This window comes from Pieris rapae, chromosome 19, assembly GCF_905147795.1.
Source record: "Pieris rapae chromosome 19, ilPieRapa1.1, whole genome shotgun sequence".
Classification (NCBI taxonomy): domain Eukaryota; kingdom Metazoa; phylum Arthropoda; class Insecta; order Lepidoptera; family Pieridae; genus Pieris; species Pieris rapae.
Window position 1 is genome coordinate 5,658,534 of NC_059527.1, and position 15,273 is coordinate 5,673,806.

Sequence of the window (15,273 nt, forward strand, 5' to 3'; positions counted from 1 at the left end):
AGTAAAAGCTAACAGTTTAACTAAATTACTGTTACTATAGTTCAATGTAATAAAATATTTACCGGATTTAAATTATGCGTTCAGTGTCTAGATTATTTGAGTTTGATGAGAATTAAAGAGAAAGGTTTTGTTATATATAGGAAATAAAGTATTCACTTTAAGGTTTATATTAATTTCAATTTCAGTCATATTTTACTTAAGTTCAATATTGATTTATAATTTACATCGTATATTAATATTATATATTTATGTAGATACAGAATAAACTTTTGGTGTCATAGATCTATTCTGTATATAATATTATAATGATGATGTATTTCGCCAAATAAAACAAGTTACAATCTGTTTGGTTCACAAAAAGGTGCTAAATAAATCTATAAAATGACTACCTAATCAAATTTTAAACTTTTAAAGCCCCTCAACAAACAGGTTTTAAAGAAGCTATTTCGCTATCCTTCTACCACTTCGAGCGGTATAATTACATCGCGTTGCTTATTTTCCTTTCGCTCGTTCTATGAAAATTAATTTTAGATTTTAATATAAAACGGTATCTTTTGTTTAGTATTTCGGGGTTCGAAACGTTTATCTATACATATATGGCGTGGTTAGTTTTCTGTTAGCGTAGTTGGTACCTGAGGGGTCGTAGGGTTATGTGAGTAGTTAGCCGAGAAATTAGAAGGAGAGTGGCCCTGGGCCTAACGCGCCACTTCATTATACCCTCTCGTTACCGAAAACTTGTTATGGTATGCGTCGTATCTTATGCATACAGCTCTAAATCAAAAGTTTTGTTCCATGCTACTGAAATATACTTTAATATCTCATCATTAATTTGTAATGCCATATTTTACCCAAATTCTACCTAAATAGCCTGAAATTAACGTGTACGTACGTGAATTATTGGCTTTACAAATAACATTTTTGTACGTGCACAAGGCGTAGATCCCGGTTTCTTGCGTGCGTGTTATTACTTGGCCCGTTTTATTCAGTAATATATTCATATTTTCACCACCTCGGCATCCTTAATATTCCGTTTCCTTCTCTTTGCACCGTAAATCCTATTGTCGGCTATAACGCTATTTTTTATTTAGATAATTATTGCAACCGTATACATTATTTGAGGAAATTATTATCATTTGAGAATCGCTCATGATGAAAATGCTCTCATGTCATCTAAATCCTACGTTCAGTCTTAGGATCTTTATAGTCAGGTTTGTACTTAACATATGAAATAATTAAGTCCTTGACTAGCGTTACATCCGTGACCCAAAAAGATATAAGCTTAGTTAATGACTACTTGAAGAGGAAAAAACTTATAAGTAGCAAGATTGGTAATTATGACGCAGTTTTATTTTGGAAATTTCCATTGAATAAATCCAATAAAACAAAAAAACATCACGTTTTGTGAATAACACATTAAATGATTAATGTGTTACCATAAAACTATTAATTATTTAAAATTGTCAATGTACAACAGGCCAATAATAGATATATAAATATTCCTAGTACCAAACTTAAGCTTGGTATTTCTGATAACAATTAGAAATCTAATCGTGTTTCTTCTGTTGTGCCAGTGTCCTTACTCCAACCGCCTGACCGAATTGATGTGTTGCAAACTGATTTAAAACCATTACCATTCCATTCGTTCACTAAAGCAAGTGCTAAATGTTACGAAATTTATAGTTTAACTAACCCTATTTCACTTTCACTAATCAAACGCCGAGAACCTAAAATATTTAATTGGCAAATGAAATTTGAAACAGAAACAACGACAGCTCTTAAGATGCTTTATCCACAAATACACGCTCCCGACTCCCAGCATCCAAATATTTACTATTCTGTGTTGTGTCTTCAAATGGCACTTGCAAATCTCATCGGACTACGCTTATCCCTATGATGGCCATTTTGGATTATTGTGTGAAATATTTTGTTGTGAAACCCTCTTCTCAATTTACATAAGTTTGGCATTGGATTCGTTGGTTTTGAAGGGTGAAATAAGGGTGATGGGTGTGACAGCTAGGTGTGGCACAGCAGACGTTGATGTGGCGATGTCCGTGCTGTTTTATGACGGGGGTGCGCCGGGACGCGGGCGTGCCACTAATTTTGATAAAAGCCTCGTTCGGCCGCACCCGTGACACCTTCAAAGTCGCTCAAATAACTCTTGATTAATATATAATAAATAATAAATTTATATAAATGAATTGCTGATGAATGAAATGAATGATCGCTGACCGATTTGGCTAATTATGATTTTAAAATATTTGTGGAAAATATAAATGATATGTAACGAAGAAAATAGCTGAGAAATATTTGATTTGTCTTTAGTGTTCTTTAATTACAAAATATTTCTGAAAGAAATTTGTGTTTTTAACACAAATATGTGTGGGTGATACGAAGTGCACCGGATCATTTAGTTATTGTAATGATTAATTCTAAGAGATTGAGGGATACTTATCATGTTTAATCTGAAAGGTATGTTCTACTGGTCCGTAGTGTTACATAAAAACTTTTTTTTAAGTTACATTTTATACACACATATTTTTCCTGTTCATTGTCAAATTACAATATGGAGCTTATAAAGAAAATATGATTGCAGTGATCGCCTTGCGTAAAGTGACGCTTCAAAAGCTTGGTATCAGCCGTATGCTCGTATATCATAAAACATACAATTACGCTTCGTCTGTCAAAGATCGAAAATATTGCTACGGCCGCATGATATTAGAACTACAAAGGCTGGTCATTTTATAAAAGCCAGAATTCATCGAAACATCTTTATGAAGCAAAATAATTTAATATCTAATAACAAGACTTGAAGCTCAGCGCTTATCGGCGTTATACAGGACTTGCCCTAAATCAATCTGTACAATTAAAGAGAATAGATAGATCAAAACACCTGTCGCGATACGATACGATACGAAAAGCACATAAATATCCTCTTTACCAATAAAAAAAATTTCGCGATTGAAGTCCGAACACCGAAATGAAGTTCAAGTGGTCGGAAAGGTACAAACAACGTGGTCATCATCCTGCGTCAGTGATGGTGGGACGTGTGTTATCAAGGAATCACAAAACTACATTTTTGTGAAACAGGAGTGAAAACATCAGCCAACGCGTATCAAGATACAGCTTTGATCATGTTATGAAAGCAGCAATACACTTTTTTTTAATACCGTGGACTTTCCAGCAAGATTTTGCAGCAGGACCTCAACCCTTTAGACTTCAAATTATGGTCAGTTTTAGACGACATGGCCTGCTCTATGACACGGCGATATTAAGTCTCTTAGAAAATATTTGTAACAAGCTGTGACAATTTTCCTTGGAAAAATATTAAAGGCAATATTTCTAATATCTATTATTTATTCTAATATCTTAATAGAATATTGTTTTATTTTTTGCCGAGACTTCAATAAATAAAATCATTAATTTGAATAATTTGTTATTTAGTCGTCTTAATGGTTTTAAAATCTGCTTAATTTCTTTATTTTGTTGTACCTGTAAAGTCTACATAAAATGCTTCATTATCTTGTGCGTTTTGTTTGAGACATAGTTCTTATACGGGTAGAACCTGTTATTGTTCAGACTTGATATTTGATTGGGAATGTCCGAAATATGTAGAAAATATATATGCCCTTGATGTAAATAATGTTTTTTAGTTGTGACTATTATAATATATAGTTTTATGAAATGTTTAACCTCAAATATCTCTTCTCTGGTTAAGACTTTCAATATAATTTTTTACAGCTTTATTTTTCGTAAACCATGTTTAATTTTATTTATTTTGATTTTTTTTTGATTAATCATCCGTATATATCCATAGAAATCACAGTGCGTTTTAAGGTACATCGTTTTCGTTCTGGATGAAAAGTGTATCCTGGACCCAGCCGAACCATCCAAATCGTGCCTCCGATGAAGTTACCTTTAGGCGTTTGGTGGACTAGTAGTGCTGGGCTCGTTCACTATAACTTTCTTAATTCTGGCCAGACAGTTATGGCAGATGTCTTTTGTCGGAAACTGCAAACCATGATGGAACAGCTAGCTGCTTAAACAGCTGTTCAATCGCTCTAGGCGACTGCTGCTTCACGACAACGCTAGACCACACAATGAACAACAGACTCTTAGTATGCTTAGCTCTGAGGAACTTCACTTAGAATGTCTAAGACATCTGTACACCCCCGACCTTGTCGTAACAGATAAAAAGCAACATTTCTCGTTTGAACATTTTTTTAGTAAAGGGATCAATGAACAACCTGTAGTATATACTTTGATTAATTAAATATATTATAATTGTATAAATCTACTTTTTGTTTCGCACATAAATACGGCAAATTTAGATTTGGAATTTTTTGTTTTTATGTACATTAATGGGCATGACGTGGTCAGTAGGTCCAACTGGTTGATCTATAAGGGGAAATTATCGCTATTTCTGTGTATGTTTGATACAGAGATCTGAGGCCTTGGCCATGTATTTGGACTAAAACAAAACTAACATTAGACTTCAAAATATACTTGTTATGGAATTATCTAAGTCAGCTTTTAGTAAACGATGTACATTAGATAGCTGTAATTAAAAATAATAATAATTCACATGTTGTATGTCTAGAGGTCTGAGGCACAAACTTCGAAAATAAATTTATATTATGTTTTGATATGTTAAGTATTCATCAATATATAAAGTTGTAGTAAGTACTGACAGGGCGTGGGCGGAGTAGGCGTGGTCTCGCCCCGCCCAACGTATACCCGCCTTCGCCCTTTGCCACCTTTTCGGTTAAATCTACAGGCTTTCTACTCCAAAGGTAGCTGGCAGGAGCTTTCCAATCAAACAGCCTAATTAAAAGAGGAAAATAACTTTTTTAAGCGGAGTAATAGTTGTATACACCTACACAACATTTTTAATGGGAAAAGTTTAAATATGAAAGAAAATGAGGGGTATATTCACGTGACGTAAAAATGATTTCGTCGAAATTGATTACATTTAGCTCGAGATGACAAAAGAGATGAGTATTAACTCAGCGGCAGCCTGGGGGGCAGATAAACTTGTTACAGCAAGATACACGCTAACCACGACCGAAGACACTGGAAAACGACAAACAGGAAATATCTAATCTTGTTTGGCCTTCCGAACCCCGCGAACATTTGTTACGATATTTATATTTAATAACAATATCATGAATTTATGAGTTCTATGATATCTTTTATTTCATTTATTCATCGTTGTGTTTGCAAATAGTGTAACGTGAATGAGTGTAGGAGAAACAGAATAAATGTCATTGCAGGCCGTACGCGTTGTGCAAAAATTGTATTTGGTAAACAGTAAAAAAAAGTCGTTTAAATTTTACAACAACTTTATAACTATTTTTATAGTAATTCGTTGTTATTGTTCAGGTCGTACGTAGCGGGACCATCTCTTTTCTAGCGCTAAAAGGTTCTTGTTGACGTAGCGTTCGATTTAAGAGGCACGGCTACATTCACGTTCTTATAATTGATTGCTTTGTCGCGTAATTTGTTTGCCGACGCCTGGAAAGTGCTATTCTCGCGGGAACGCAGAGTTGTACCTCCTCTCGTCATCAGGTTTGTAAATAATAAATGCTATCCGACGTCAAAGCGCCACGCTCCTTAGTTGTTCTTACCTACCCAACGTGACTCGACATAATAATAATAAACTAATATAAAATTAATTGCTGTTACGATGACATGAAAACTTATTTAGTTCTTTTTACTATACATAGCTACAATAATTACTCCTTACAATAAACTTTAATCTTTGACTTTTAACCTATGAATGTAGACAAACGTCGTAGCGTGGATATTTGTAGCTTTGTAGCAGCAAGCAATGTAGAGCCGCGCACGTGTCTCACTAATAACCATGTAATTGGTATCGAAGCTCGCCGTAGCCGGATTAGTGAACGTCTAATTGAATGCGAGACGTTTCCTTGCTTCCACCTACCTTACTACGACGGCGACGACTTAATTTTGTTGCGGTCAAGTTGCGCCGTGTACGTGCGGAAGCACAGCACGCCTCACAATTAGAACAACCAGATGAATTAAATTGCCATGGAATCCGGGCCTTAGCTAGAGATCAAAGGCGACACCCCGCCCGAACGAGACTTTGGATTTACCCGCCGCAAAGTTACGACGCTAGATAATCATTTCGTGTCAATTAGCTAATGAAAAATTAAATAGGCAGGCGGAATGTGGAGAAGCTCTGTAATTAAAATTACGACGGTGGTGTCTGGCATCTGTAAGGGAATTTCGTCAACTCCTAACTTACTGTCAAATATAAATTTGATATTTAATTTTTAAGAACGAAGAACAAACGAAGAAGTTCGTCGTCAATAATAATTCTCTTGGACAGTTAATGTTTGGTTTGGGCGATGTGCGCGATTTTGTTCAGAATAACTAGATGTTTTTGAAACATACTGAATTGCTAACGCCATGGAATTTTCACGGTTAAAAAGGACCATGAAAATAAGTTTTTCTGCGTTTTTGTTATAAATACATTGAGTTTCCAATTAGTAGGCCAAATTTTATGTTTAAAAAGTATTAAAACACACGTGAAACTTCGCAGATCACTCTTTTAGCAAAAATAAATATGTACACAAACGGATCGACTAGAGTTTATCATCTATTTAAATAAATATAGTGTGCGTGGGAGTTCACTACTGCACCATGGCCACAGAAACAGTAGCACGAACGATGTATGTACGACCAATGTATCATCGCGTATACTAGACCGCACATGCTTCTGGAAGGAAGCCAAATAACCTCTTCCCAACAGGTAAACCAAACGGCCCCTTTTAGATGACATCACACTCGCATTTAACACCTCAACATGTTGTGATTCATCTGATTGAAAATATCCCATTGACTCGTTAATTTTATGGTTGCATTATGACTTCATATATTGGATCAGAAGATGCATCGCGACAGATTTGTAATTCGAAATATTATTACCAAGATGTTTTTGTAACATATTCCGTATCATTTCAAAATAAATTAATGTTAGGTTCTTTTTAATTTTATCGCGCCGCTGGTGTTGTACCGTTAACGTTAACATAGTTTTCTAATACAATATAATATTCTTTTCCACTGGTTTTTATTTGCGAAAGCTTCAGAGAAGATAATGCCCGTAAGCCGGTCGAGGCACATGCGTCGGACAGCAACGTGCCTTGTTATTAAGTTTTTAAACGATTGTGTTAATTAGCGCGCTTCACGGCGGTCAGCCCTCGAGCGGGCACTATTGAATAAAAAAAATCTTTATGGAATTAATTAAGTTTGCAACGTAGCTTAATGTTTGTATTAAAATATTCTTTTGCAAGCTCGATCGTTAAATGCGTAACAGTAGTTAGTCGGCTAGTAATAGATTTTTATATTGTTACAGCAATTGTTCCGGACTCAACAGGCGGCAGCGGCGGGTGGACAGGCGGCGGCGGCTCAACTTCAGCTCCTGCAGCAACAGCAGCAACAACAGTTCCAACTACAACAACAACTGGCCGCGCAGCAAGCGTTCACACAAGCGCCGTATGTTATAAACGCGGGCCAAGAGGGCGCGCCCTACGTGAGCGCGTTAATCGCAGGCGTGCCGCCGTACTACGGTGTAGCAGCGCCGTGGGGGGTGTACCCCGGGCTGGTAGCACAGCAGCAAGCGCAGCAGCCCCGACGGCCCCTAACACCGCAGGCGGGTGAACAACAGGTGAACGGGCAGGGCCAGTACGTGATCCCCTACTATGACCCGAGTTCCTTGGTCATGGGCGGCCGTAACGGCACACCGCTTAGGCTGGTATCGCCTGGTGGAGTGCTGGCGCCGCGCCAGTACCCACCGGCACCCGCACACGCGCCTGCCACTCCGGCCCCGCCGCAGCCACAACAGCCGCAGCAACAGCCCCAACCCGGTAAGACTATTATCATTCTACAGAAACAATAAGACAACTATTTACATTACATATATATATTTCACCTTCGTCTACATTACATCCTAATCAAAGCAGACTTAGTTGTATTTGTAATGTAGACCGATTAAAACACTTTATTTTTCATTAGGTACTTAACAAGGTTGTACATGTATATTCGAATATTACAACTAGAATAGACCTGCAGTTAAGATTATTTTACGTTTTGATTATTAGCTGAAAGTAATAGTTTTTTTAATTTCTTTTATGAATTTCATGTTTTTGTATATACTATTCATACATTTGATTATAATCACTAATTTACGATATGTTTTGTACATGAATTTAAGAAATATTTTTCTGTATATATTATTGCCTGTATCGCTCAAAAATGTAGTTTTTTTTAGATCCTAGATGATTTCTACAACCGCAGAAATTTAAGCAATGAGTTGTTGAAAATGAGGAATTTCTGTCTTATTTATATTACATTCGCATTGTTTAAGTTCTATGTTGTATAATAACATTCGATACATAGTTATTTATTGTCATAGTGTACATACAAATAAAATATATTGTAAATAAAACTATCGTATTCATTATGCGAGCGATGTATGTTTACTAATCTGCCACATTAACGTTTTCGTCTCATAAGAATATTGTTCATTTTAATACTCCTGCCCCCTTATTATATAAAAAAAACTCGCCTTAAGCATGTAAGGCACTATAAGTACTACTAATAGCCCTCTGTTAATTTTTAAGACCTTTTCTGCCCTTTGTATGTTAGGTAGATGTAATATGTCCATCTTTCATTTCTATCGCTCTATTCCACATCGTCTATTTATACTGATTGTAGTAGCGTATACATCCATATTCATCTGCATCGATCAATTAGTTGGTCGTAGATAAGAACCTACATCGCTAGCTAGTGATAGTGAGTGAAGTAGGCTCGGTAAGGGCCTGGCGACGTTAGTGGAGCGTGGCGGTATGGTGTTGCAGGCGGCGCTGTGGGTGCGCGGCGGGACTCGCTGGAATTCGGCGGCGGCCCGGCGGGTGCACTCCAGGAGTACGCCCGAAAGTGGGGACCCTCTCCACTGTCTCCGCCGCTCGGGGCCGCCTTAGGTCCGGTAGGACTTAGGACCGTGTCAGCTGCGCCCGGCGCTGAAAACGCCAAATACAGGTGCCGACACACATGCACTAAACACACACAGATATTCGTGAAAAAATATCAAATACATTACAGTGCTTTTTTCTATGCGCGACTCTCTATGTGTAAAAATTAACGAATATTAATTCTGTTGTGTATATTCGATTTTATATTAGCATCATACTCCACTTAAACAAAGATAATAATTAATAGTAAATTTTGGAAAGTAAGGAAATATGCTTTAAAAGAACATTGCGTGACGGAAAGTGATTCCAAGTTGAGGAAATAAAAGAGAAATTTTAACTAGTAATTATAAATTTGATTCGCGTTTCTGTTAGTGATATTGTGCGATTTAGTTGAAACTAAAATTAAAGAGAAAAAATATGAAAGTCACTACACTCAAGTACCATTAAACATTATTTAAACAATTCTATAAATAGGAACACAAGCAAGGAGCAATTTTTGATCCTAGTTCCCTCTATCATGTACAGATACACACAACTATAAAAAAGCATAAAACATTGTAAATAGCTTTGTATATTTTGATGCTGTTTGGTAGCCGTGTACAATATTCATTATAGCATGTCCACATTGACCATTGCAATTAATACGTACGTGCTTCAATATTGTCACGTGCTTATTGTATGCTTAAATTCCTTATTTTGATTTCAGAGCCGTCAGCAGTTTAGCACAAGGTTTAACGTCAAATGGCGGCATGTTTGGCTCATCATCTTCGCTATTGAGTAAACTAAGTGGCGTCGGAACTATCTCAGGTTGGTACCATATTGATATACCAACACCATTTCAAACAATATACCGACAGTTCACGCCGTTACATGATAATATCACATTTTCTCGTGTGAACCATACTTTTTCCACTAAACTAGTGCAGTTCTAATCGATCTTATTGCGGTATTCTTGCATCACATTTGAGACTTACGTAAACGATATTCCAATTAATCATAATTATTTTATGCGCCACGTAGCAACTGGTGCATCGCTATGCATAACCGTTTGATAATAACGCATATGATTTTATATTGATTAGGTAATGATACTGTTTAAAAATAATACTAAACTTATCTCGGAACAAAAGTCTCAGTATTTGGCGTTATATGAACAAGTTTCAGCCTTTTTAAAATCCTTGTAATTGAGGTAATACATTAAATACAAAGTTCGAAGTCAAATTTTATTAAATGTCAGCTGTTTCGCTCTAGTTTATTATTTCTATCATATTCAATGATTTATTAGTTTTTATTTAACGCGTATCTCCTAAAACAAACTTTATTCTGTAAATTTTGATCGTTAATACGATCAAAATTTACGCATCCATTCCAGCGCATGTAATCATGCGCTTGAAATTGCTGAATGTTTTTTTTTCACGCGAGTAGTTCGGGAAAAAATAATACCAATTTGGCCTAAGTTGACCGGTTCGGTAATTGTTTTATGACAATTCGCTCCTTAGTCGTCTTCTCGGTGTGAAATGCTTATTAGATTAGATTATATCGATTTATCGCATTGAGTTCCTAACCAACAGATATTTCAATAAAAACACATTTAGACATTATAATAAAATATACAAACATGGTGTCGTCATTCCAGGTAATATAAATGCACGCGAAAAATTAAGATGAGCGTATAAAAAGATTATGATTAAACAGAAAGAAAAAGTTGCTATACCTAATCATAAATACGATTAATTAAAGGAGAATTAAGTATCTCCGTATTCCCCTAATTCTACTTTTAGCTTAATCTTTTAAGGATATATTTAAGCTAAGTGCATTGTTTAGTGTTGAGTGAGTTTAATTTAAAATCTTTGTTATTGCATGGCAGAGCTAGTGGGCGGCGGAGTAGGCGTGGGGGTAGGAGTGGGTGTAGGATCAGTGGGGGCTCTGGTGGGTGAGAAGCCGGCAGCCGGAAGGTCTCGTCTGCTTGAAGACTTCCGCAACAACCGTATTCCCAACTTACAGCTGCGGGAGTTGGCCAACCACATCGTGGAGTTCTCGCAGGATCAGCACGGATCCAGGTATGTCAATTACCTAGCATTTTTTTATAATATACCACTCAAAAGTTATGTGCACTGTGGTTGTAGCATTTGTAGCATTTTATAAACATTTTGTTAAACATAAAACTTAGCGAAAAAAATGTCTTAATTTTTATGTGTAAGATATTATGTTATATGATTTATTCATTAAAATCAGCAAAAGACAAACATAAAATTCAAAATATAATATATCATAAAATTCAAAATATAATGTATCAATACAACAAACACTCATGTAACTTTATTCTGTAATATTTATTATAACCCTTTTCATGATATAATTGACGATTTTAAATAGTAACTGTCATTACACCTCAAACAAATATATTTAAATTTAGACAAATCGAAATTGTTTGCTTAGTACAAAATAAATATTTTCGGATATTGAATACACAATTATTTGTCATAAAAAGTAAATATTTATTTATGTTGTATAAAAACTCGTTCATGCGTTGCAGCAATGAATACAACAAACATAATCTGCTAAAGAAATTGTAGTATATATTGATAAAATAATGTCATAATATTATTCAAATATATTGTTTTAATATTTTACTAATCTATTGCAGATTTATCCAGCAAAAGTTAGAAAGGGCGACTGTACAAGAGAAACAAATGGTATTCAATGAAATTATTGGAGCAGCATACAGTTTAATGACCGATGTTTTTGGAAACTATGTGATACAGAAGTTCTTTGAGTTTGGAACGCCTGAGCAGAAAACGACACTAGCGCAAAAAGTAAGTTTTTAGGTGATTTTTGTTAGTAACGGTTTACTAGAATGTAGTTTATCTATTGAATACTTAGCTCTCATTTTTGTAAAATATCGATTTCGAGGTTATGATATGAGGTGCTTTTTTACACATGTGATCCTTTGTTAGCAATTGTAGAACTGCAAAACTGTAATTATAACAACGTGGGGTTTTCAGGTGCGCGGTCACGTGTTGGCACTGGCACTGCAGATGTACGGGTGCCGTGTCATCCAAAAGGCGCTCGAGTCCATCCCGCCCGAACAACAACAGGAGGTCGTACGCGAATTAGACGGACACGTTCTCAAGTGTGTCAAGGATCAGAATGGAAATCATGTGGTGAGTAGGATTGCATATTTTTTACTGATTGTAAGCTTATAAAATTATATCAACCGGATTAATAAATTCACCGAGAGAATATTGCTGTTTAACATTTAAAATCTTCTCTTCAGGTGCAAAAGTGCATTGAGTGCGTGGAACCCGGCGCGCTGCAGTTCATAATAAACGCATTCGCGGGGCAGGTATACGCTCTGTCGACGCACCCCTACGGCTGTCGAGTTATTCAGCGCATCCTGGAGCACTGCACGGCCGAACAGACGGCGCCAGTGCTGGCCGAGCTGCACGCACACACGGACCAGCTCATCCAGGACCAGTACGGCAACTACGTCGTGCAACACGTGCTCGAGCACGGCGCGCCCGACGACCGCGCGCGCCTCGTGGCCGCCGTGAGGGGCAAGGTGTTGCAGCTGTCGCAGCACAAGTTCGCTTCCAACGTGGTCGAAAAGTGCGTCTCGCACGCCACGCGCAACGAGCGCGCGCTGCTCATTGACGAGTTGTGCGGCTTCAACGACAACGCACTGCACATGATGATGAAGGACCAGTACGCCAACTACGTGGTGCAGAAGATGATCGACGTGGCCGAGCCCACGCAGCGCAAAGTGCTGATGCACAAGATCCGGCCGCACATTGGCTCGCTGCGCAAGTACACGTACGGCAAGCACATCATCGCCAAACTCGAGAAGTTCTTCCTGAAGGCTCCCGAGCTGGGGCCCATCGGCCCGCCGCAGCCCAACCCCGGCTTGTAGTCGGCCGAATGATGACACGACTTGTACATTGGGAGCGATGCGACGTCGGTCGGGCGAGGCGCGGCTCTCCGCCTTTATAAATTTGTGAATATTGCGATTGTACATTTGTAAGTAATTAGGGCCGCGGCCCCGGCGCTGTACATACTGCGGCAGACTGATGTACAGAATACAGATACGATTACTGTGTACCATAGCGGCCCCGCGTCGCATCTCCGCGCCGCGTTCTCGTAGACTTTTAAGTGTTCTAGTATTATTCCTTGTTCGTATGAATCTATGTATAAATATTTGAACGTCTCTCATTCTCGTGTAATTTATGAATCGAAGGAAAGCAGCGGTCCGATGCACCCGTGCGTTTCCGTTATTTTAGCTCGTCGTAGATTTACTGTTAGCTGGGCTAGGGGACCTTGAATCTTGGAACGATGAACGGATGCCGCAGGCAGTTCTGGACAATCGGCACTATAGTCGTGATTTATTTTTATCGTTTGTTAATGTTCGAGTCGAGCTCTCGTTTACGTTAGTTAAACCGGCTACAATCGTACATAGCTTATCGAATATTTTTGCGCCGGTGTGTATAATTTGTCGATTATGATTTGTGAAAATGATATTTTTGTATATTTTTATGTAAGTTAAAAGTTAAGTTATTTAGTGCAAGTGCGTATCGAGCGCCGCTTATGTTTCCGTGTAGTGAAGCGTGCCGTAGGTTATAGTGATGATTGTAAAGTCCTGTACTGATAGTTGTAGTCCGAGGTCTGCCTTGCCGATCGCACGTCACGAGCGTAGCGTAGCCTCATTCCCCCTTTGTAATTATTTTTATAGGAAGCGTAGTTTCCTACGACACCTCAGATTTTCTACGTTTAGATGTAATTGAAAATAAAATTATTGTATATGGCTGTACAAAAATGAAATAAAATGATTTGTAAAACCTGTAATGTGATGGAACGGGGCGGCGCGGGCGCCGTGGTCGGTGTTCGATCGACACGCGCCGCGCCGCCCTCTAGGTTGTACTAGATAACATTTATATGAGGATCCATCTATTTAGACATTAATTAATAAAGCATTTCTGTAATAATATTACAAATGACTTGTTGTTTTATTCAAACATACCCACATTTCCCAGAGAACATTTGTTTTATATGAAAAAAATCTGAGTCGGGATTTATACAAGTTAATCAGTCGTCGAATCACAAGTGATTAACGACTAAACCTAAAAACCTATCTCAATACATTTTTGACCATCTGTGATAGACATCTTAATCCAAATAATAATAGTGTGCCAATCGACGGATTGTAATAGCCATGGTAGGTCGGATCGGTGTAATCTTAAGATTTTGACTTACACCAGTTTTTAAAATAATTAAAAAGCTATTTGATATGTTTTAAACATGGACATGTAGATTTTAATGCTATTTGAACAGTTTTATTTACTTAAGTTTATATTGATTATCAAATATGAGTCTTAAGAGCGAAGAGATCGAATTCTATCCGTCACCAGTAATGGATTATCGTCGTAGGGTTTGGATATGGGGATGTAAATAGGAAATCGATCGACTGACACGATCTGAAATCAATCTGATTATGGATTCATTATTGCTATTATTTAGACCATTCTCATTTTTTACCATATACCACTTATTATACATATATAGCATTTAGTTTAGTATACACTTATCTCGTCTCACGCTTTGAATACCTCTATCATATTTCAAATATCAAACTATGCCAAATTAGTGCATTTAAAAGATTATTGTTATAAAGAATTATGATGGAAATCAAGCATAAGTCAACGTACAAAATATACCCGGGTTCTGGTAAGATTTTTGAACATGTCGCGCTGATTTAGCATTTATGATTAGTGGTGGAAGCCCGGTACTACATCATTATTAATACCCAGGTGTAACTTAAGTTAGATAACGTACTGATCGCTTACGTTAAATACTTCCTTTCGTCTGTGTCAAACAATTCTTAAGTGCCCCTAGTAAATTTTATTTTAATAGATGAGGTCAGACAGTCAATAAATATCGTAATATTGGATCGCGGTCGTACTACACTTTCAATAGATACATATTGATTTCAATATCTTCAGTACCTACTCAGTTCTCAGTAGTCGTAATAGTAGACATGTTTCATAATAATGGTCTATAAAAGGAAGGCCTGTATAATGTATTGCCACAATACAGTCCAATTTATAACTTACCTTAATGCTTTATTAAAGTTAGTTTTGGTAGATTACAATCATTGCTATATTTCTTTAATTTTATACTTAAATAAGAATAAAAACAAAATAGTTTACGTAGGTTTATTTTGTAAAACAGTCATCCCACATCTTACTCCGAGTGCTCATCTAAATCAACACGCACACACACATTCAAT

General features: G+C 37.1%; 1 protein-coding gene across 3 annotated transcripts in view; it reads left to right on the plus strand.

Moving 5' to 3' along the window:
- Nucleotides 1-13,984, plus strand: part of LOC110995261 (maternal protein pumilio) — a 53,915-nt gene extending 39,931 nt beyond the window's left edge. For all 3 annotated transcript variants that reach the window (XM_022262333.2, XM_022262334.2, XM_022262335.2), the window contains 7 exons: nt 7,376-7,886; nt 8,880-9,060; nt 9,700-9,800; nt 10,861-11,053; nt 11,641-11,809; nt 11,999-12,157; nt 12,271-13,984. In XM_022262333.2, the coding sequence (XP_022118025.2) occupies nt 7,376-7,886; nt 8,880-9,060; nt 9,700-9,800; nt 10,861-11,053; nt 11,641-11,809; nt 11,999-12,157; nt 12,271-12,903 (1,947 nt within the window). In that variant the 3' untranslated portion in view covers nt 12,904-13,984. The remainder of the gene's footprint in view (nt 1-7,375; nt 7,887-8,879; nt 9,061-9,699; nt 9,801-10,860; nt 11,054-11,640; nt 11,810-11,998; nt 12,158-12,270) is intronic.
- Nucleotides 13,985-15,273: the final 1,289 nt, after the last annotated feature.